This window comes from Scyliorhinus canicula, chromosome 10 (assembly GCF_902713615.1).
Source record: "Scyliorhinus canicula chromosome 10, sScyCan1.1, whole genome shotgun sequence".
Taxonomy (NCBI): domain Eukaryota; kingdom Metazoa; phylum Chordata; class Chondrichthyes; order Carcharhiniformes; family Scyliorhinidae; genus Scyliorhinus; species Scyliorhinus canicula.
Genome location: NC_052155.1, coordinates 186,541,136 through 186,565,247, shown reverse-complemented (window position 1 = coordinate 186,565,247; position 24,112 = coordinate 186,541,136). Strand labels below are relative to the sequence as shown.

At 46.9% G+C, this 24,112-nt stretch overlaps 1 protein-coding gene across 1 annotated transcript in view; it reads left to right on the top strand.

Moving 5' to 3' along the window:
• Window positions 1-24,112, top strand: part of col14a1a (collagen, type XIV, alpha 1a) — a 227,908-nt gene that overhangs the window by 180,524 nt on the left and 23,272 nt on the right. Inside the window, exons 37-42 of the mRNA XM_038810331.1 lie at window positions 3,334-3,387; window positions 4,679-4,774; window positions 5,951-6,004; window positions 8,367-8,420; window positions 10,635-10,688; window positions 20,005-20,076. Coding sequence (XP_038666259.1) covers window positions 3,334-3,387; window positions 4,679-4,774; window positions 5,951-6,004; window positions 8,367-8,420; window positions 10,635-10,688; window positions 20,005-20,076 — 384 coding nt within the window. The remainder of the gene's footprint in view (window positions 1-3,333; window positions 3,388-4,678; window positions 4,775-5,950; window positions 6,005-8,366; window positions 8,421-10,634; window positions 10,689-20,004; window positions 20,077-24,112) is intronic.

Below are 24,112 nucleotides of genomic sequence, written 5' to 3'. Positions count from 1 at the left end.
TGACCCTGCTCCTTCCAGGCCTGGCCTGATCTCAGCACACACACCGGGGTCCCATCCCATCATCAAAATCGCAGGAAGGTCTGCGTCAAGGATTGAACAGAAACAGCTGAGAGATGTCCCCTGATGGAGGTGTTTGAGATGATCAAAGTGCTTGACAGGTTAGAGGTAGAGAAGAACTCTATAATTCTATAGGCAAAGTTGGGTTAGCTCAGATGGGCTTTTATGGGTGGCATGGAGCAGTTTGGACCGAAGGCTCTGTCTCCATGTTGTAGATTCTACGATTCTATGAAGAAGTTACCGTTTGTGCGGAATTCAAAATAAGGGAGCATAAATGTGGGACAGTCAGTAAAAAATCCAGGGAATTCAGGAAAAACCTCTTTACCCAGAGAGTAGTGAGAATATGGAAGCCGCTCCCACAGGGAGTGGTTGAGGTGAACAGATTGGGCACATTTAAGAGAAGCTTACGTACAGGATAAGAAAGAGATTGAGGGATCTACCAACCTGGTTGGATGAAGTGATGTTTGGAGGAGGCTCATGTGGAACATAAACACCACTATGGAGCAGTTGGGCTGTATCTGCACTGTAAGTTCTCGGTAATATCCTTCTTTCTGATCATAATTACTGCCCTGTTATGGTCTTTCAAACATTCCATTGCAAGTAAATCTTTTATGAAGCTGGAAGCTACGGTTTGTTGGTGAACAGGGTTGAGTTTCATGTGTCCGACACAGTCCAGGAAGATAGACAGTTATGACATGAGTACATAGGAATGTCGAAAAGGCTACTCACCTATAGACCAATTGTCAGACAGTAATCCTATCCAAATACTTGAAATAACACCAGGGATAGTGTGAGCAAAACCTTAGCTATTTCTGCTTGACATCTGGATCTTTGAGTTGGATCTCAGTGTCTTCACATCACTGTTAATATCTTTTAAATATTCACTTTTATTATGTTTTGTTCTGCTGCATCACATCAAAATTCAAGGAATGTGTCCTCTTATGCAATCCAGCCAGGATATTTGGGATATTGAATTTACGAAGAATGTTTGACTAACAGCCTCTTGGTGAAGGAGGAGACCAGGGATGTCAATCTTTATTCAGTTTTACTTACCAAGTGAAACAAACATTTCAGTCTAACTCTCCGACCCGCTGCCAGTGTCAATAGGTGTCTCTTTATACTCTTTCTGAGAACTGGTGAACAGATTGCGCACCATTAATTATCTAAGGAGTGGTCTCTCCCTTTAATTATCACAGCAGCGGGTTTGCGTGTCATGTATTTGTGTCAGGTATGTAACATGTTTAGCTTCCAGTCTGCTTTTTAAAATAAATTTAGAGTACCCAATTATTTTTTGCCAATTAAGGGGCAATTTAACGTGGCCAATCCACCTACCCTGCACATCTTTGGTTTGTGGGGGTGAGACCCACGCAAACACAGGGAGAATGTGCAAACCCCACACAGACAGTGACCCGGAGCCGGGATCGAACCTGGGACCTCGGCGCTGTAGGAGCTTCCAGCCTGTTGACAGCCCTGCCTCAGTTGGGTGGCCCTCTCGCCTCTGATTCAGAACACCTGTGGATTCAAATCCAACTCTAGAGATTGGAACGCAAAATCCAGGCTGGTACTCCCGGTGGAATGCTGAGGGAGGGCTGCACTGTTAGTGATGCCAGTCCTCAGGTGGAATGTTAAAGCAAGGCCACGTCTGCCATCTCGGGTGGGTGTAAATAATTCCATGGCACTATTTTCAAGAAGAGCAGTGCCCTGGTCAATGCCCATCAGTGAAACGGATTATCTGGTTATTTGTCACATTGCTGTTTGTGGGAGCTTGCTGTGCACAAATTGGCGGCTCTGTTTCCTACATCAGTACCGTACCTACAATTCAAAAGTACTTCATTAGCTATGAAGCAATTTGAGATGTTCAGAGATTGTGAAAGGTGCTGTAGAAATGCACGTTCTTCTTAATCCATTAAAAAAGGGCAGATAGTTGGAGATCCATCATGTCCAGTGTACGTTATTGACCCATACATAGAACATAGAACAGTACAGCACAGAACAGGCCCTTCGGCCCTCGATGTTGTGCCGAACAATGATCACCCTACTCAAACCCACATATCCACCCTATACCCGTAACCCAACAACTCCCCCCCCTTAACCTTACTATTAGGACACTACGGGCAATTTAGTATGGCCAATCCACCTAACCCGCACATCTTTGGACTGTGGGAGGAAACCGGAGCACCCGGAGGAAACCCACGCACACACGGGGAGGACGTGCAGACTCCACACAGACAGTGACCCAAACCGGGAATCAAACCTGGGACCCTGGAGCTGTGAAGCATTTATGCTAACCACCATGCTACCGTGCTGCCCATGAATGCAAGAGTGGAAAACGAGCCTTTGGGTGTTGTTGCTCTTCAGGCCCCAACCATCTTTGTGAAGGTGTGAATATAGATCATTCAGCAAATCTTCTCATGTTTATTTGTCCATCCAATTGAACTCTGCCTCTGTGAGTCAGACGCTCAGCCCCATTCAGCACATCCCCATGGTGACAGGAACTAAGATTGACAATTCACTCAAGTGAAGTAGAGGACCCAAATAAACTCTCCTCCTATCACCCGGCAGTGTTACAAAGCCAAGTCACGACTGGGTTGTTGCTTCTACCCATTACACCTTATAGTTCCGGATCCTTCTATCTACGGAGTATCTTGAACTTGTGGCAAACAAACGATTTCAGATGTGGCGTCTTCCTGAAGCTCACTTTTGCTGATGGCTGAAGAGGCCAACCCCTGAGATGTAGGTTCTGCTGAGAGTGGCATTATGGGTTGTTGTTGTTTTGTTGTTGGCGTCTGTTGCCAAGCTGCTGTTACCGCTGGAGATCGGGGTGGTGCATGCTAGTAACATACTAGATATGCAGAGCAGGCCAATCTACATTGGATTACACTGCAGGTCATAAACCAGCAAACACAACACCGGGGCTCACTTCAAGAGGGATGGCATTAAAAAGCTCAGTTGGCTGGGCAGCTGGTTTGCGATGTATGACCAAGGCCAGCAGCGTGGGTTCAATTCCCGTCCCGGCTGAGGTTATTCATGAACCGGCCCCGCCTTCTCAACCCTGCCCCTCGCCTGAGGTGTGGTGACCCTCGGGTTAAACCACCTCCAGTCACCTCCCCCCCCAAGGGGAAAGCAGCCTATGGTCATCTGGGACTATGGCAACCTTAATTGGAAAAATAATTTTGATGTATTTGCAGCATTTTGTGTTGTTTTAGATTTTCGGTCTGTTTGGACAAATATATGGAATATATGTGCTGATATATCACTTGAATGTGTATTTTACAGGGTGGCCCTGGATTGAGAGGCCCAAGAGGAGTGAAAGGGGAACTAGGTCACAGGGTAAGAGATACATTTACAAATCAATTAGGTCACAGGGTAAGAGATCCATTTACAAATCTACTAGGTCAAAGGATAAGAGATCCATTTACAAATCTACTAGGTCAAAGGGTAAGACATCCATTTACAAATCTACTAGGTCAAAGGGTAAGAGATCCATTTACAAATCTATTAGGTCAAAGGGTAAGAGATCCATTTACAAATCTATTAGGTCAAAGGGTAAGAGATCCATTTACAAATCTATTAGGTCAAAGGGTAAGAGATCCATTTACAAATCTACTAGGTCAAAGGGTAAGAGATCCATTTACAAATCTACTAGGTCAAAGGGTAAGAGATCCATTTACAAATCTATTAGGTCAAAGGGTAAGAGATCCATTTACAAATCTATTAGGTCAAAGGGTAAGAGATCCATTTACAAATCTACTAGGTCAAAGGGTAAGAGATCCATTTACAAATCTACTAGGTCAAAGGTAAGAGATCCAATTACAAATATACAAGGTCAAAGGGTAAGAGATCCATTTACAAATCTATTAGGTCAAAGGGTAAGAGATCCATTTACAAATCTACTAGGTCAAAGGGTAAGATATCCATTTACAAATCTACTAGGTCAAAGGTAAGAGATCCAATTACAAATATACAAGGTCAAAGGGTAAGAGATACATTTACAAATCTACTAGGTCAAAGGTAAGAGATCCAATTACAAATATACAAGGTCAAAGGGTAAGAGATCCATTTACAAATCTACTAGGTCAAAGGGTAAGAGATCCATTTACAAATCTACTAGGTCAAAGGTAAGAGATCCAATTACAAATATACAAGGTCAAAGGGTAAGAGACCCATTTACAAATCTATTAGGTCAAAGGGTAAGAGATCCCTTCAAAGATTTGCCAAGTCAAAGGGTAAGTGATCATGTTTATAAATAAACTTGGTCAAAGGGTAAGAGATTACTTTATAAATCTACTATATTTAGAAGTAGATCCATGAAATCAATTGAGGAAATTATTTCTATTTGTCCTTTTTAAAAAGAGAGCCACATCATCAAAAGCACAGGGCGAGTCTATCGGGTAAATGTAACACTTATCACAGACTCACCCAACAGCTCAATACCAGAGTGCCCAAACTTTGCAATGCCCCTGGTTACCTGGTGATAAATTTTAAAAGCGACTGAATTCCGTATCCAAATTTCTGTTTGTGCTCTGCACCATGAGCTTGTTAGTGTAACGATATGCACGATAATGGTAGTTTAACATTGCTCACCTGTATCTGTTGAATATCTGTTTATTTTTTGTAACAGGGATCAGAAGGTTTGCGTGGTGACATTGGACCAACCGGCCTACAGGGCCAACCTGGCCCCCAAGGGCCAAGTGGACTTTCAATTCAGGGATTGCCGGTGGGTTTATGTCGTGTCTTTCTCCGTCAGGGAATAGGCTCCACCACGACACACGTATGAAATCAGCTTGATGTTCACTTAGGGTTTTTTAAAGTTTCCTTCCTTGTTCGAACTGATTGGGTGCGGAATTAGTCGTTGGGCAGTAAACTGGGGTGGGCTCACAGCCAGTTGATGTATTTTGGGATCAATCAACTAAAACAGAAATGAACTGAGGGATAAATTAAGAGGGGCGCTCCTAAAAGACAACTGGAGCACAGCCCGAAAACGCCAAAGGGGAACGGAAACTTAAAATCATTAAATCAAAATGTGAAAACTGGGGCAATGAAGCAATCCAACCCCCGTGGTGCCCACCGAGCACGGACGGCCTCTTAGCCGGTTGTGCCCGGGGTGAATCTGGCCGGTGGCAAAACCAGCTCATGCTGTGTTGGGCCTCATTGTTAATCAGGCTCTTGGTTTAACAAGCTTGCAGCGAATCAGGCTTGTAGTTTCAAATAATATAATAATCTTTATTATCACAAGTAGGCTTCCATTTCACTGAAGTTACTGTGGAAATCCCCCCAGTCGCCACACTCCGGCGTCTGTTTGGGTACACAGAGGGAGAATTCAGAATGTCCAATTCACCGAACAAGCACGTCTTTCGGGACTTGTGGGAGGAAACCGGAGCACCCGGAGGAAACCCACGCAGACACGGGGAGAACGTGCAGACTCCGCACAGACAGTGACCCAAGCTGGGAATCGGACCCGGGACCCTGGCGCTGTGAAGCAACAGTGCTAACTACTGTGCTACCGTGCTTGCGTTTTAAAATGTTGTAGCCAATCGGACTCATAGCCAATCAGGTTTGTAGCCAATTAGGCTCTCAGCTAATCAGACTCCAAGCCAATCAGGTTCCCAACACATCAGGGCCATATCGGATCATAGCTCTGCTTTATTCAATGTCTGATTCTTCTCTACATTGTGAAGTACGTGTGCACGTGCGATGATTCAACTGGACTGGGTGGTTTCACTACAATTAGTCCCTTCCATGTTTTGGCTTTTACTGTGTTGTGTAGCTCAGAGTGAAATTATAAACGATTCTACGATTTCACTGCAAATAACATGGGGAGGATATTTGCACCCATATTGTCCAATTAAGTTGGGAGTTTATGTCTGAAATGTGTCTTCATTCATTCTATCAGGGCAGCAGTGGTGAAAAGGGTGAAAAAGGAGAAATTGGACCCCTGGGTCACCAGGTATGCGTTTAATTTGATGATATAATCCTGTCACAATTTAGAAATGTTTTTAGGCCATTTGGTTTATATTATCTAATCGTACAGTTATGACTTCATGTTAAAACTTTCTTTCTGCATATTTGAAGCAGACTGGTTCAGAAGGTGTACATTTCTGCGGGAATTTGTTTGATAAGATGGAACAAATGTGTTTCCGTGTTTTCAGAGTTTCGTAGCCGCTGGCATCTTTCAATTGGCTGAGAAATATTGCCGGAGGCTGCTGGATTTGTTTCAACAAAAACTCTTTTAATTTGATTGTGGCAAATGCATAAAGGGGTAATTGACCTGCAAGCTGTTGAATTGGGTGTGATGAGTTTTTGTACTCGAACTTCTCGACTTTTCTGTAATTACTTATCCTTGAACGTAGTGTCTTGCGCTTTGTACAAGTGGCAGGGCTCTGGTACCTTGCTTTATGTGCATGTCCAAATATTGTGTGACTCTGGCAGCTAATGCAGCTAAACCTTATGCATGTCTACGTATAAAACAAGTGCAGCTTCAGCAAAGCAATATTCCGTAGTGAGCTGAGTCAGAAGGTTGTGGGTTCAAGTCCCACTCCAGAGAGTTGAGGACAAAGTCCAGACTGACCCTCACGATGCAGTACTGAGGGAGGGCTGCCTGTTGGACAGGCTGTTAAACCGAGGTGAAAACAAATGACTGCGGATGCTGGAATCTGAACCAAAAACAGAAAACGCTGGAAAATCTCAGCAGGTCTGGCAGCATCTGTGGAGAGGGAGGACGGAGCTCACGTTCCGAGTCTGGATGACTCTTTGAAACGTTAGTTCCCTTCTCAGTATTTTCTGTTTCTATTAACCCAAGGGTCCACCTGCCCTCTCAAGCTGATGAACTCGGCATTATTTTGAAGAACAGGAGGTTGTTCACCAGCGCACTGACCAATATTCACCCCTCGATGGAAAGATGATCGGGTCTTTTATTTTATTGCTGTTGGTGGCAGCTTGCTGTGCTCAAAGTTCACTGTCGTTTTCCCTACATTGCAGCAGTGGCTATTCTACAAAAAGTACTTACTTGACTAGAAGAAAATGGAAAAATGTGAAAGACGCTACATAAATTCAGGCCTTTCTGTGTTTTAAAAAATACGCTAAGCCTCTTTGAGATACAGATACCATCGCATCGGCATTGGAACCATTAGTAACAGTGAAAGGGCGACATGTTTACAAGTTGGTTTAAAAGTCTTTAAAAAATAAATTTAGAGTACCCAGTTCTTTTTTTTTCCAATTAAGGGGCACCTTAGCGTGGCCAATCCACCTACCCTGCACATCTTTGGGTTGTGGGGGTGAAACCGACGCAAACACAGGGAGAATGTGCAAACTCCACACGGACAGTGGCCCAGAGCCAGGATTGAACGAGGGTCCTCGGCGCCGTGAGGCAGCAGTGCTAACCACTGTGCCATCGTGCCGCCCAATTGAACCCGGGTCCTCGGCGCCGTGAGGCAGCAGTGCTAACCACTGTGCCATCGTGCCGCCCAATCGAACCCGTGTCCTCGGCGCCGTGAGGCAGCAGTGCTAACCACTGTGCCATTATGCCGCCCAATTGAACCTGGGTCCTCGGCACCGCGAGGCAGCAGTGCTAACCACTGTGCCGCCCTAAGTTGGTTTAAAAGTTAATGTTGTGATACATTTTCTCTGGGTGAGGCATGAAGAAAGGTTCAGACTGGTCAGTAACGTGACCCTTTGCAGAGTCTCCAAGCCAGTGCCAGCACCAAGCACTCCCAAACCAGTTGGAGCATGTTTCCTGTCCGCGTAACTAACCTTCTTCCCAGGAGAGAGCCAGAAACATTCCCAATGGAAGCTGGATTGAGACCTCCCGATCCCGTATCTCTGATGGAACCCCTGCAACCTGCAGGAGTGGGAGCTTTCCGGCCCAATGTAAACATCGGATTACGGATGCCAGGAAGTCGTGGATACCCAGTGTAAGGAAAGAGTTTGCTTTTATATAGGATCAGAGGGCATCCCAAAGTGCCCCATTGCCAACAAAGTATTTTTGAAGTGTGGTCACTGTTGTAATGTAGGAAACACCGCGGCCAATTTATGTCCATCACAATCCGACACACCACAAGATGATGACAACCTGATCATCTACTTAATTAATGAGGTTGGTTGCAGGTCAATATTGGCCAGGAGACCAGCGGGAACTCCCATGCTCTTCTTCAACATAGTGCTACACCCACCTGAGAGCGTAGACAGGTTTCACCCATGCCAGTGCAGCACTCACTCCGTAGTGAATCATAGAATGTTTACAGAGAGCCATTCCATCGATAATGCCTGCACCAGCTCTCTGCCTAATTCTTTCCCTTTTTTCACATGCCTAGGGAATACCAGGAGGACAAGGGAGAGCAGGACGTGATGGCATGACAGGTCCACGGGTAAGACTCAGGAAGCATTTGGAATTCTGTCAGGATAATTATGACCAACGCCTGTTGCAGAGCCAATGCTGGAGCCCACGCGAGATTTGAGCAGCACAATGGGATAGGTTCCTGATCCTGATTGCTGGTCAGTCACTATTGACATGTACCACCAGGACCCTTCACCCAAAACAATTTTGGAAATGCTGGAGGTGAAATCCAACAATCGAAACTGATACCTCGTTTCTAACACCCACAAGATAAATCTGAATTCTTTAAACCAGCTCCATTTCTTAACAACCTAAATGTTGATGCAAAGAAGCTGGTTAAAAAGAATCAATGAACCCCGGAATTAAATTAATCACAATAGATACAGTTGTTGACTTCACTTTATTGGCCAGTCTTGTGCATACTCATTGATGTTGGTTGGGCACATTGACTTTTCCCAGGGTAGGTTCCTGATAATTGTAGTATTCCACCTTCGAACGGAAAACCCAGAGAAATCAGGGGGAAAAGAGATATTAGCGAGATTGATGATACCTTAAAAACAATTTTATATGAAGATTGATGACAGTCACTTGATCAGCGAGCGCAGCGGTGATGGGTGAACAGGACGTGGAGTGAGTTAGAGGAGAAGGACAGCAGAGTTATGGAAGAACTTGGAGGGTAAAATGGTAACAGTCAGCCAGGAGTATGTGAGAAAAGTCAAGCCTGGAGGATCGAAGGTTCCAGCAGCAGATTTTGATTGTCTCATCCTCAAGAATATGTGAGATGATAGAGAGTGTGAGAGACTTGTTGCCTCACTAATGTCACTGTTGAATAGGCCTTGAGAGAGTTACGGTGTTAACAACTGAATCATAGTGCCTTTTAGGAATGTAGGGCTCATGATTGGTTGGTGCTCACAAGCTTGCCTTTCTCTACTTGGGAACGGACGGCTACATTTCCCGGGGGGATCAGGGCGTGCAGCCGGCCCAGCCCTCCCGATGGAGAGTCTGCTAAACGGGCTCACAGCGGGACCTCCATCCCTCCCTGGGGAGGTTGTCCACATTTTGGATTGGATTGGCTTGCAGTCCCAGCAGCTCCAGCCGCCCCGGCAGCTCCACCAATCCCAGTTGCTCCAGCAGTCCCAGCAGCTCCAGCCGCCCCGGCATCACTACCAATCCCAGTTGCTCCAGCAGCTCTGGCATCTCCAGCCGCCCCAGCAGCTCCACCAATCCCAGTTGCTCCAGCAGCTCCAGCAGTGCGAGAGGCTCAGTATTGGGCTCTGCTGGGACTGAAAACAGCCCAAAGAGGAAGGGCCCAATGGATCCCAAAGCAGAGCATGTCTGGGGTTTTGGGATTGGCCAGCTTACAGAGGGGAGTATATGGATGGAGGGCATGAGTTTTGGAGAGCAGGTGGGTAGGAAGGAAGAGGCTGTCGAATTTGGCACCCACCCTACACCTACGGAGTATCATGGGGTGAGCTAACTGGTGGGGGGGGGGGGAGAGGTGGTAAAATCCAGTCCAGCGAGTTGGGCAAGACTCAAATCTCCCACTTCCTGATATGAAGGAAACAGTTTGATCCATCAGAACAAAACCTCTCATCAATCATCAGTTATAATAGAGGGAGCAATGATTCTGCCACCATATATAACACTTAGTAAGTTTGTACCTTATACCTGAAGGCCCCACCTTCTCAACCCTGCCCCTCGCCTGAGGTGTGGTGACCCTCCGGTTAAATCACCGCCAGTCAGCTCTCCCCCCTCAAAGGGGAAAGAAAGCAGCCTGCGGTCATCTGGGACGATGGTGACTTGACCTTTTGGGTTATAATGCAGGATAGTATTTGGAGGTCAGCCAAAAGAATGGATTTTTAACAATTTGCACTTTCGACATGGAAATTCATGCACTGGGAATGTTGGGAATGATGAAACTCATTCCGATGACTGCACTATGCTCTGTCTACTAACAGTAATGACTTAATGAGCACCACCAGCCAGGGAGCTAAATTCTTGATTTAAATGAGTCCCATTCCAGGGACTTGAACTAACAATCCAGGTGGATCCTCCTCCCTGCAGTGCAGTGGGAATGCTGCGCTGGCAGAGGTGCCGGCTTTTGGATGAGCAGCTAAAACGGCCTGTGTCCAGGAACGTTTGTGTGTGTGTGATGTGTGTATGCAGAAATATATTTTCACCAACAATATTATAATATCTTCTGTCGGAATCACTGAATAACCCATGCAATCAACTTTTGATCCAGGGTCCTGTTGGTAAAGATGGTCCCATAGGTCTACCTGGGCCAGCTGGGCCTGTGGTGAGTACATTTGCATGTTGCCCTCCCCTGTAGCAAGATATTGGTGTTTAACAATGTCACTTTTTCAGGGGCGAAGAGGAACAGAGGGTCCAGTTGGACTAACTGGGTTTCCAGGTAGGAGGGTAAGTTTTATTTTTTGCCGAGCTAAATCCGGTAAATCCCAGGAATCCCATTCACCATTTTCATTCCCACATATCAGGCGCAGGTGCAGGGAAATGATTGACTACCGGCATTCGGTAACCAGGGCTGCTACTTTTTCACCTCACGAATCACTGGGAATTGAGTTTCCTTTTAAATTGTCAAATGCACAACCTTTGTGAAGTGGATCTAAGAAAGGCCTTAGATTATTTTATGCCGGAATGTTTTCTGGTTGTGAGTTCAGGGGGCGGAATTCTCCGGCCCCCTGCAGTGTCGGAGAATCGTCCGGGGCCAGCGTAAATCCCGCCCCCGCCGTGGCAGGAATTCTCCGCCACCCGGGAATTGGCGGGAGCGCCAATCGGTGTGCCCCCCCCCCCCCCCCCCCCGTGGCGATCGGCGTATATTCTCCGGCCCGCGATGGGCCGAAGTCCCGCCGCTGTCAGGCCTCTCCCGCCAGTGAGAATTGGAGCACCTCTGGTGCCGGCGGGAGCAGACGGCGGGAGCGGGCCCCCGGGGTCCTCGGGGGGGGGGGGGGGCGGGGCGATCGGACCTCGGGGGGTGCCCCCACGGTGGCCTGGCCCGCGATCGGGGCCCACCGATCGGCCTGTGGGCCAGTGCCGTGGGGGCACTCTTTTTCTTCTGCCGCCGCCACGGCGTTCACCATGGCGGAGGCGGAAGAGACGCCCCCTACCGCGCATGCGCCGGTAGTGACGTCAGCAGCCGCTGACGCTCCGGCGCATGCGTGAACCGGCGAAGGCCTTTCGGCCAGTCCCGACGCCGGGCGGCGGGCGTCAAAGGCCGTTGGCACCGGTTTTGGCGCCAGTCGGTGTGGTGCCAACCACTCCGGCGCGGGCCTAGCCCCTAAAGGTGCGTAGAATTCCGCACCTTTGGGGAGGCCCAACGCCGGAATGGTTGGCGCCACTCCGCTACGCCGGGACCCCCTGCCCTGCCGGGTAGGGGAGAATCCCGGCCCAGTTAATTGGATTACACAAACTTTCAACTACAGTCAGAAACACAATACAGGGCCGGGTCTGGAAGAAAAACTCGCCCAGATTAATTGCTCTCTGAAACTTAACCCTCTTAATCGTTCACTCCCTTTCATAATTATTCAAATTATCCTTAAATGCTTTATATTGTTTGGCAATCTATTTCCTATGTTCACCACTGTGCGATATCTTGTTAAATCTAACTCACCTGTCCATCTTCCCTCATTCTCATCCCATGATTAACGGGGCATTAGCTATTCTCCAACCCTCAGGGTTGGAGATCCGCAGAAGGGGAAGGCGGAAGGTGATAGTGTACTGGTAATGTCACTGGACTGGTAATTCGGAGGCCCAGGTTTATGCCGGTGGGGAGGGGGGGAGTGGGGGAGGGGGGAACACGTGTTCAATTCCCTCTTCGGCAGTTGGTGGAACTTCAGTTTAATTATTAAAACCTGGGATTGGAAGTGAGCTTCAGTAATGGGGACTCCAGCCCAGTCTGGCCTATATGTGACTCCAGACCCAGCCAACAAGGCCTGAATCCCGTGAAATACAAATCACGAGTTGTATTTTTGCATGAAGTTGATTCTGAGGGGGCTTTTGCAGGGTGGGGTGAATGTATTCACCTAATGCATGCATGATACTGTAACCTATGACCTATGACCTGGAAGTGGTGATACGAGCTGCTTCCAGGTACGGTACTGTAACCCCGGTATGGCTCCGCCTCTGGCTCCACCCTCACCGGGGCCATATATAGACCGGCCGCCTGTGGGCGGCATTCATCTGTACAGCCAACTCTGGCTAGGCAAGTTCATGACTAATAAAGCCTAATGTTCACTCGCTCTCTCTGCCTCTCAGTGAATTGAAGGGATATCACAGGGTAGGTGCAGAGAGGCTGTTTCCCATGACTGGAGAGTTCAGAACCAAGGGCCACAACCTCAGAATGAGGGTCCAGCCACTTAGCACTGAGATGAGAAAATATGTTTTCATTCAGAGGATTGAATCTTTGGAATTCTCTGCCCCAGGGAGCTTGGATGCTCAGTCCTTGAGTATATTGAAGACTGAGATGGATAGATATTTGGATTCTAAGGGATAGGGGGATAGGACAGGAAGGTGGAATTGCGACCAAAGATCAGCTGTTAATAAAGACTGACCTTATTGAATGGCGGAATAGGTTTGAGGGGCTGAATGGGCAACTCCTGCTCCTATTTCCTGCGTTAATAATGTTACCTTCCTGTAGCGAGGTCTTCCTGTCACAGCTCAGTGTGCACGCCCAGGGTAGTCAGTTAACGTATTCGGAAGCTTTTACAAAACGACAAGATATATGCTACAAATCACGGCACTGCATTTGCGGTAACCTTAATTTGGGATCAAAAGTCTTTGAACTTAACCCTTTCAGGGACTGGGCAATTTCCACAACAATATCATATTACTCCGATGAAGCAGAGATTCCTATGAATAGTACAGAACAACAAAATTTGCAACAATACTTTTTCGCTAATATACACTGTGTTAGAAATCAGAGGTGGCCCCTTGTGCCTGTTCCGTCACTCAGCGTGATCTGTCGGAACTCCACCTTCCTGCGCTATCCCATATCCCCGAGCTTGCTTTGTTCCCAAAAATCAACCTGTCTGAGAATTTGCAACTCTTTGGACTGGAGGATTCTAAAGATTCACAACCCTCTGAGCCCATCTCAGTCCTAAATGGCCAATCCCTTATCCTGATACCCCAGCCAGGGGAGACATTTTCTCAGCATCTACCTGTTGGCATCTTACAGCACGACCTTGTCAAGCCACTTAGAATTTTATGTTTCAATTAAATTTCCTTTTTCTTCTAAATTCCAAGAAATATATATCTAGTCTTCTCCCCTCATCCCAAGAATCAGCCTAGTGAATCCTGGCATGTAGCAGCTCCTGAGACACTTCACCATGTTGCACCTGTACTGCACCTTGTTGCCAGGCTGAGCTCTATGTCGCTCGGAAAGAGCCACTGCTGAGCGTGGTGTGTATGTGATACTGATATAAAAGCTCCAATTGCCGTGTTTGGGGTTGGGAAAACACAATGTGGGCGGGATTCTCCCATCAGGCGGCTAAGTGTTGACGCTGGTGTAAAAACCGGAGTGTTTCACTCCGGCTTCAACAGGCCTTTTGGTGCCCGTTTCTCTGGGCCACAGGGGGCCAGCACGGTGCTGGAGAGGCCCACGGCGCTCCAGCTGCTGACCGCGGGGGTGAACTGGGCGCCGCGGGGTCCGCGCAGGCGCAGTGGCACTGGCGCCAACGTGCGCATGTGCAGTGGCTCCCTTCTCCGCGCTGGCCCCGACGCAACATGTCGCAGGGCTACAGGGGCCGGCGCGGAAGAAAGGAGTCTCCCAGCACGAGACGCCGGCCCACCAATCAGGGGGCCCCGATCGCGAGCCTGGCCACAATGGAGCCCCCCCACCCCAACAGGCCGCCCTGGACCCTTCAACGCCGAGGTCCCGCCGGTTCATAGCATGTTAGAACGGCACCGGCAGGACTCGGGTTTTTTGTCACGGCCACTCGGCCCATGCGGGCCGGAGAATCGGCAGATGGGCCGCCTAAGAGCGTCCCCCGACCGGCGCCGTGCCAACCAATGCCGGCCCCTTTGTGGAGAATCGCGTCCCGGCGTTGGGGCAGCGTGTTGCAATTCTCCGACCCGGCGCGGGGTCGGAGATTCCCGCCCTGTGTCTTTTATTTATTATTTCTGGACGTGTGTAAACAGATATACATGAATGGAAAGCTCGAGGACATCAGAGCTCCAGAGCTGCATGTCTACATTCTGCTCCAGACCAAAGTGAAACTGAGGCAGGATGACATGACACACTTACCTTAGAGTGATGGCTTGCTGCTCTCCATTCAAGGCATATTGCAACACTACCTTGTCAAATCCCTTTGAATTACTTATGTTTTCATTATATTTCCTCTTATTCTTCTAAACTCAGCGAAATATAGGCCTAGTCTACTCAATCTCTCTTCTTATCCCAGGAACCAGCCTAGTGAATCTCTATTGTACTTCATCTTGGACACATATGACCATCCTTCACTAAACAAACCAAAATTGCACATACTGGGCAGGTACTGCCAATACTTTTCTCTCTTAACACTTTGGCCTTTACCATTCCAAATATCTTCAGAAAATTGGAATTAATAAGTCCCCCCTTCGGTATTCTGGGATGTACAAACATGTGAACTTGTCAACTTTCCTCTTTTCCTGGTAACTATTTAATGGATTCTTTTTCAAACATCTGTCACAGTGTTGACCCCTATCGCACCCTCTGTGGGGGATCTCGGTATCCCACTTTCACTTCTACTCTGTTTTATAAAAAACAATGGATTTATTGTTCATAAATGGACTTTAGCCTCTATTCACCAGTGTCAATGTAAAGGTAGCAGCCCTGTGTGTAACAGAACAATAAGAGGCCTCAATAACCCGATCGGCTGAAGACGTGCCTATTGGATGAAAATCAGACACTCTTTCACACTTTATTGAATCGTTGACCAAAAACGTGGTGGAACAAGTGAAGGAAATTATTTAGAAATTCTATTGAAAAGCTCAATGAAACCACTTTATTGTAACATTTCATGGACTAGGTGCCAAAGCTGTGAGGTGAACAAATAGCTAATATGTCTTAATGTGGCACATTAGAAATTAATATGTAACTCTGGGTATGATGACGACAATCACAGTCACTCATTGTAATAAAGAGTTTTTGGATGTTTAGTTTTCTTTTCCAACATTCGCTATCATTGAGCCTCCTCGCTGCTGCTGTGGCCAGTAACTGTATGAACTCACATTTCACCATCAGCTTCCTAACCGAATGTAGCGTTACCTAATTCAGTGACAGCTAAATACTGATAATCTCAGTGTCATACATACCTGGAGCCCGCCTCTCCCAGGCACGAACCATCACGGTTGCGATGTCTTGCGTGCCACCGTTCCCATTTTAGACCATATCGCCCAAAGCCGAAATGGTCCCCTCCCAGGGGAGTCTTTACATTTCCCCCCATGCAGCTTTCGTCTCAGACCCCCGACACGACAGGAGCATAACAGCGCTGTGCCTCCCGCCTCTTGGATTGGAGAAACTGCCCTCTGGAGAGTGCAGCCGTGAAATTGGTCTTGGGCATTTTATAGCCGGGTTGTAGTTGTAGGTTTCAGTGACAGAGTCCTGACAGAAGTCAGGCGACAGGTTAAATATGGAGCAGATGGAAATCCGTTTCCCAAAGCCAAAGGGGCCACGTCTGCCCCTGACAGTAATAGAGAAATGTTAGTCACAATCAGCAATAATGTAACAAATTCTGTATAAAATTATGAGGGGCATAGATAGAGTAGGCAAGAAGAAACCTTTCCCCTTGATGGAGGGATCAATGACCAGGGGGCAGAGATTTAAGGTAAGGGGACGGGAGGTTTAGAGGGGATGTGAGGGAAAACCTTTTCACCCAGAGGGTGGTGGGAGTCTGGAACTCGCTGCCTGAAAGGGAGGTGGAGGCGGAGACCCTCATAACATTTAAGAAATATTTAGACATGAGCTTGCGATGCCAGGGCAGACACGGCTATGGGCCAAGTGCTGGGAAATGGGATTAGAATGGTTCGGTGGTTGTTTCTGACCGGCGCAGATGCTTTGGGCCAAAGAGCCTTTTTGCTATAGACCTCGATGACTCTAAACGATTTAAAATTCTTGTTCAGCCTGGCACCCTGCTCAACCTGGCTAAATGTAAGTACGTAAGCGAGCTGATTTCATCCCCTTGCAATGTAATGTGTCTCTAATGACAAAACATGGAGGATCTCTGATAGACCTTGCCTGGTGATGGCAGCTGATCATCTCTGAATAATAGTGAAAATAATCAAAGCTGCTCATTGTGGGTGTTTTATGTTATTTATATTTTTTTAAATGTAAACGTTAGAGAATCCTAGATTGTTACAGCTGAGAAGGAGGCCATTCGGGCTATTGTGAATGTGCCAGCTCTTGGACTCACTCCCTCTGTGCTTTCACCGTAGTCTTGCAAATTTTTCCCCTTCAAATATATATCCAATTCTCTCTTGAACGGTTCTATTGAATCTGTTTCCATTACCCTTTCAAGCAGTGTAAGGCAGTGTCCTTAGAATTGATGTGTAGCACCAAAGCATTTCCTAGAGTAATAGAGGCATTGGGCACGGAAGGAGGTCATTAGGCCGATCGAGTCTGTGCTCGCTCTCTGTACAGCACGCCAATCAGCCCTACTCCACTGTTCTATCTAATACCCCCATAACCCTGCAAGTTTATCTCCCTCAAGTGCCCATCCAATTTCCTTTCAAAATCACTGAGCGTCTCCACAGGTAGGGAATACTTGAAAAATGCAGAATATTTTCTGTAACGTCACTAGGAAGATCACTGTAATTTAAACAACTTACAAAGCTTCAGGAGTTACATACAGTCATATACAGAAGGCTAATCTTAACGGAGTTGGACCCAGAATGATAACCTATCTTTCCCTCCAGGATGCTGACAGACGTTGACAGACCTGCTGTGTATTTGGAGACTTTTTTTGCTCTTATTCAGTTTCCTAGTAATTGTAGTTGTTGTCCTTCTTTATTTTAAAATGCTGGGGGTGTATAAAGGGACTGTTCCAATGTAAGCTGTTAGTAGAAGCTTTGGGTCACTCTTAACAGCCAGGTCAAGTTACAATTAATAATGCGGGTTAGCTTTAAGCTGCATGAACTGGCCATGACTGACGACAATCACACTTGAAGACTTCAGGCAACTTGGCCAAGTTGCCGCAGTCATAATCACCATCTGCATCCTTTCCGCCAATATCTTCTTCCAGGCTATCATTGAGGTCATCTGTGATATCAGTCAAGCAGCCATCCCAAGGTGTATCAAACAGAAGACTGATGCATGAGTCAACTTGGCCAGCATTTTCATTTGCTCTCCTCATAAATAGTTAACTCAGAACTCCAATACTTGCTTGAGGCAGGTCTTTTCCTGGTGAGAGTCCAACACTCTACATTTTTTTTTGAATCACGGCTGCAGAAAAATAGCAGGCAATATTGACATGGACTTTTGCCCGTCTTCCGACTTAATTGAAGTTTAATAAAACACAGATTCCAAATATTAAAAATTCCACCAAAGACAATTCTTATTTTTACTCAATTGGAAACAGAAGCTTTGACAAATTAATGCCTTTATTCAAAGACTTTTAAGTTAAGGATGTGAAGGGATTAGAAAGGGTGTAGAAATAATTTACAAGAATGGTTACGGGAATGAGGGACTTCAACTACGTGAACAGAATCCCAGAATTGGCAAGACGTGAAAGGAGGCCATTTGGCCCATCATGTCTACGCCAGCTCTACCAAATGGCATTGTGACTTTGGGCCACCCACCTGTCTTTTCCCTGTAACCCTGCACACTGTTTCTATTCAAATAATTAACTAACGCCGTCTTGAATGCCTCGATTGAACCTACCTCCACCACACTCCCAGGCAGTAGAGAAAAGCTTTTCTCACATTTGTATTTTTTTTGCAAATCGCTTTAACTCTGTGTCCTCCTGTTCTTGATCCTTTTACCAGCGGGATCTGTTTCTTCCGATCTACTCTGCCCAGACCCCCCCTCGTGGTTTTGAACATGAGATTGGAGAAGCTGGAGGTCCTTTCCTTGAGAGGAGGTTTGATGGAGGTTTTCAAAATGGTGAGGGTTCTGGACCGAGTTGACCGGGAGAAACTGCCCCCACTGGCAGAAGGGTCCAGAACCAGGGGACGGCAATTTAAAGCGATTGGCAGTAGAACAGGAGGCAAAACGAGGAAAAGCCTTTTTATTCAGCGAGCGACTAGGAACCTGCTGAGAGTGCGGTGGAGGCAGAATAAATTGTGATACTAGCCGAGGTGTACTTGTGGCGAACAGGAAGGCACACAATGGGCCAAATGGCCACCACTTGCGCTGTAACCATTCTATGATTGCTAATGTTTTGGGAAATGCAGCTATTTTAACCTACCAACAAAAAAAACAAATGATTTTATGGCTGGTGATTTTCGTCTGTTTCTTCCAGCTTTTCCAGAATGTTGATATTTTGATACATTAAGTCCTAAACTGTATCAGTTACTGACAAATCATTCCACAGCACTTGAATGAGATGCTCCATGTTTAGTAACCTGCTTTGCATGTGTTTGTTTGTTTGTTTATTTGATATGAGCATGTTCAATAGATCGTTTCTCATCGTAACTGTTTAATAGTTCACGTCTCTCTCTCTCTCTATGTAACGTATCTTGTTATTTGCTGATAGTTGACTCACTGCAGGTCAGTGATTTCTTGCTTTGCGATTGAAAACCATCTCTTCTGTGTTCACTTATAACCACCTTCCTATCCAAGCTGCCTGAATAAAGAATGGGCCGATCAACAGCTGGCAAATCTCTACTGTAAATATTAAATATTGATGTCTGCTCACTTGCTTGACAACTGTGTCTTTTAGTCACTATTCTGCCATCACAGTAAAGTGTATCGGAGCGTTAAAAGCACCGGGCAGTGTGAGCAGTAGTTATATTTGAGGAGGACACCCACAATATCCATCACTATCGCCCCTATCAGAAATATTTATCAGTCGACCCTTTTGGAATTGTTGACAATCGTCAGTTAAACTGCCAACTATTAAAGTATGTGTTGACTTTGAATAAGTGTATCCTTCACAACTCGTTTAATTATAGAATACACTTCACCGTCACCGACATATTGTTGCTGCGAGATAATATTTTTAGATTATCGAAATCCTAAATCCCACCTCTACAGCACCCTGTACAAAATGCAACCCTTTCCACGTATACATACCACCAGTCGTTGCACACTGGAAATTGTATGCATGATGTGCATTTCTGACCTAAAAACAAAGATTAATTTATACTTAAGAGCAGAACACTTCTGACATAAGTGTTGTTTTGTGCTTTGTAACGAACAACTTAAATTCTAAACAAACATAGTAGTTAAGTACCATGTGAAGTTGTTGATGCAGTTCACTATGAAAGCACTCATTCCCCATGCTATTATTTTTATTAGGTTAAACGCTCATTTCCTCCCCCCCCCCCCCCCCCCCCCCCCGGTCAGTCGGCCAGTTTGGACGCAGGGGCCTTTATATTCACTGTTCCTGTTTGAACTCAGTTATATATGTGGCTCGTGCATCTGTGCTGGGAATTTACTTTGTTATTGAATGGCTTCACAGGGAACTCCAGGAATCCCAGGTTCTCCCGGAGCGACAGGCAGCACAGGAACCCAGGGCAATATCGGAGCTACTGTAAGTCACACAATAACAGACTGCATTTGAAAACGAGACAGAGAATTGTTCAATTGCAAAAACCTGACAGCGATTTTGATTCTTATTCCACTGGCGACCATTTATTGTGGGAACATGTCCCTAATTTCAGGTCAGCCTTTGAATATTGAGTGTGGCAGAGCGTTTGCAATGCCCAGGCATCCTGGTGGTTTGGCCACCCCTAGTTCAGAGGTTGGAGTAGTTAATGAGTTGAATGGCTGAATCTTTGGAATAACCCCGGGCTTGTATCCGCTATGGCTCCGATGTAAGACACCTTCTTCTCGGCAAACGTTTCCTGGCCGCCGTTAATGTGACCTTGAATTGAGGAAACAACAGAAACTGGCCAATTGAAGTGACTGCTCTGGTTTTTTGCCTGTTGCAAAGTGATTTTCTCATCTGACCATCATCCACAGTCTTTGTCTGTTCGTTGGGACGACCTGTTGCCGTGGTGATTTTCCATTTCAGAGCAGACCACCGAAACTCTAAGATCAGCTTCCGGGTGTTTGTCTCCATTAATCGTCTAGCTTTCTACCTTCTGTCGAGGTTCTTAGTCTCTGGCCAGCTCCTGCTATCAATGGTGTATTGGGATGGAAAGCTTGGCCCGAGCAGTGTGTTGATGCAACAGTTCATTGGAGAAAAAGGGGGAAATATCCGGGGCTGAAAGCCTGGAAACTCACTGGGACATGATGGAGAAGCAGAGCACCCTGCACTGCAATACTGATGCTTGTCTGTTCTGCTGCTGAATACCGCCTTTCTCTGTGGCCCAGGAAGCGCTGCACAGAGACCGTGATCCTGGAGCTAATCACTGCCATGTGGGCAGAGTCAGGGGAGCTTCAGACCCCTCTAACTGGGTGGCTCCTGGTGCTGTCCCGCCTCCCGTTCGCTGCATAGTGCTCTGTCAAATGGAAAGAATCATGAGTGACACTGACCGTCTCATTCACAGCCTCGAGAAAACACGACGGCCACTCTGGAAACAATCTCATATTCGCACAGCTGGTTTCGATCCACAGATGGGCAGAATTGTTGGAACACATGCAGATAAACAAAACCAACACCTCATCACTGACCCAACAACAGAGGTTCCGGATTCCAGTCTCCCTCTAAGATGATGGTCACCAAACCCACACAGGCCATGGACAATGCTCCAGCCACCTGCTGGAGAAGTGGAAGATGAGGAACAAGCTGTAGTGGGATTGCGGCCATGATCATCGGACACGTCACATCAACCTGCCCCAATAAAACCTGCTTTCGGAGGCACCTCGTTCTCCACCCGGAATTTCAGGAGGCTGTTGAATGGATAGCCAAACTAGACATCCTCGTATAAACTTTGCCAGTGATATGAAAGTAGCAATACTGGGCAATAAACAGAACAAGGTCTGTTTCGAACATATGAATTAGGAGTAGGCCACTCGACCTGTTTAATATTAGGGGATTATGGCTGATCTAATTGTAACCTCAGCATCATATTCTCACTTACCCTAGTAACCTATCACCCCCCCCCCCACTTCCTTATCAAGAATCTATCCGCCTCTGCCTTTAAAATAATCAAAGATTCTGCTTCCTCTGCCTTTTCACGAAGAGAGTTCCAGAGGCTCACAATCCTCTGAGAGAACAAATTCTCCTCATCTCCATTTTAAATGGCTGACCCCTTATTTTTAAACCGTGACCCCCTAATTCTAGATTCTCTCATAAGAGGAAACATCCTCTCCACATCCACCCTGTCAATAACCCTCAGGATCTTGGATGTTTCAATCAAGTTGCCTCTTCCTCTTCTAAACTCCAGCGGGTACAGGCCTGACCTGTCCAACCTTTCCTCATAAGCCTACCCGCCCATTCCAGGTATTAGTCTGGGAAACCTGCTCTGAACTGCCTCCAATGTATTTATATCTCTCCTTAAATAAGGTGACCGATGCTGTACACAGTACTCCAGATGTGGGGCGGGATTCTTTGGCTTAAAGCTCAGTGCTCCCGCCAGCGGAGAATTGGGACAATGTCGCGCTGGCTCTCGGAGCGTCACCGAGGTGGGATTTCCAGACCTTTACTGGGCTCAATTACGGATAGCGGAGAGCACGCTAGCTCCCTGAATTTACCAATCCCGGATTACCATTCTGAATGGGCGTCCCAATCTCAGTGGCCAGGGGCAGCCCCCCCCCCCCCCCCCCCACTTCCCCACAATGTAAATATTGACCCGCCCCTGCCTCACAGAGAAGGGAACCACCCCCAACCCATCAAGAAGGGCATTCTCCCACCCACCAAGGGAATAATGGGTAACCCCCACGCTACGCATGCACGAGGGTGACCCAGCCCTCCTACAGGCCATTCCTTTACTCTACCCAGGCCTCCCCTTCAGGCCCTTCCTCCCCCTGACTCTGCCAATGGTGCACTGTCCCCTTTCACCAATGCATTGGCACCCTGACAGTGAGAGCCTGGCCTGGAGCGCTGGATCCCGAGGGGGGGAATCAAGGGAATCAGCCCATTGCTCATGTGCCCCTCTGACACTGCCAGGCTGCAGAGGGAAGGTCCTCTAAGGATCTTGTGGGTTAGGTGGGCTTTGGCTGTGGGTAAGGGGTTGACTCTGGGACCTTCCCCCAGGATGGGGGTCCTGTGTCTGGACTGCCCCTTCCAGCCCTGGGCGACCTGAAGCCCACTCTTGGCATGGTGATCCCAGGCAGCCCTCTGTTCCAAATCATCATTCTTGTCTGACCTATCCACACATTTTAAATTGCTGTTTTCTGAAGTGTCAGAGCATTCCTAGAAAGCCCATAACCCTTGAGGAAGTGTTTTACATGGTTAGAAAAGGGGAAGTGAATGCTCATAGCATTTCTGAAGTGGCCAGCAACTGCCAATCAGAACAAAGATGTTTGCAAACATTGTGGTTAGGATCAATGGAGGCTGATGCATTCAAGCATGAAGGGGAAGATAAACAAAAAAGATCCTACCTGCTGTGCTTATATCATTAAGCTGTCAATCAAAGGCTAGTTAAAGGTACTGCACTGTGAAATTGAATGAATGCAAAGCATTTCAAAGAATCTCAGGGGATTTCAAAGCTTTTCCAGTGTTGTGGGTTTTCTAGGACTGCTCAGACTCTTCAAAAATCAGCAGTTTTAAATGCATAGGGACCGAGGATACAGATGCGAGGAAAGGAAAAGTCTTCCTGGATTGAATCTTGATTCTCCACCCAATGGAGATTCCCAATCTTAGCTGCGGGGAGCAGAGAATCCCCCCCCCCCCCCCCCCCCCCCCCACAACCCGGGGTCTCACCAATGCACTATATCGCTGAAGCATAACCTCACTACTTTGGTAAAAGCAAAATACTGTGGATGCTGGAAACCTGAAATACAAACGGAAAACGCTGGATGATCTGGCAGCATCTGTGGAGAGAGAAACAGAAGTAACGATTCGAGACAATGGGACTCTTCCTCAGATCTTCGTTAACCCTGTTTCTGTCTCCGCAGATGCTGCCAGATCTGCTGGGGGTTTTTCCCGAGCAGTTTCTGTTTTTACTCCCTATTATTGTAATCAACTCCCTCGTAATAAATGAGAACATTCTATTAGCTTTCCTAATTGCTTGCTCCACCTGCAAACTAACCTTTTGTGATTCATCCACCAGGACACCCAGATCCCTCTACACCTCTGAACTCTGGAATTTCTCACCATTTACATTTTTGCCCATTCACTTCACCCATGCCCCTTTGTAGCCTCCTTACGTCCTCCTCACAACATATTTTCCTCCCTATCTTTGTGTTAACAGCAATTTTAGCCACCGTCCCTTCATCCAAATCATTTATCTAAATTGTGAAGTGCTGCGGGCCCCCAGCACTGATCCCTGTGGTGCACCACTCGTCACGCCGTGCCGGCTAGAAAAATATTCATTTCGGCCAACTCTCTGTTTGCTGTGAGTTAGCTAACTCGGAATTGTGCGCAGTGAAGCCACATCAAAAACTAAACGAATAAACAGTTCCCCAGTTAATTACGTTTAACAAAATACTTGACATTTCTGGCATTTCCCAGTTTCTCA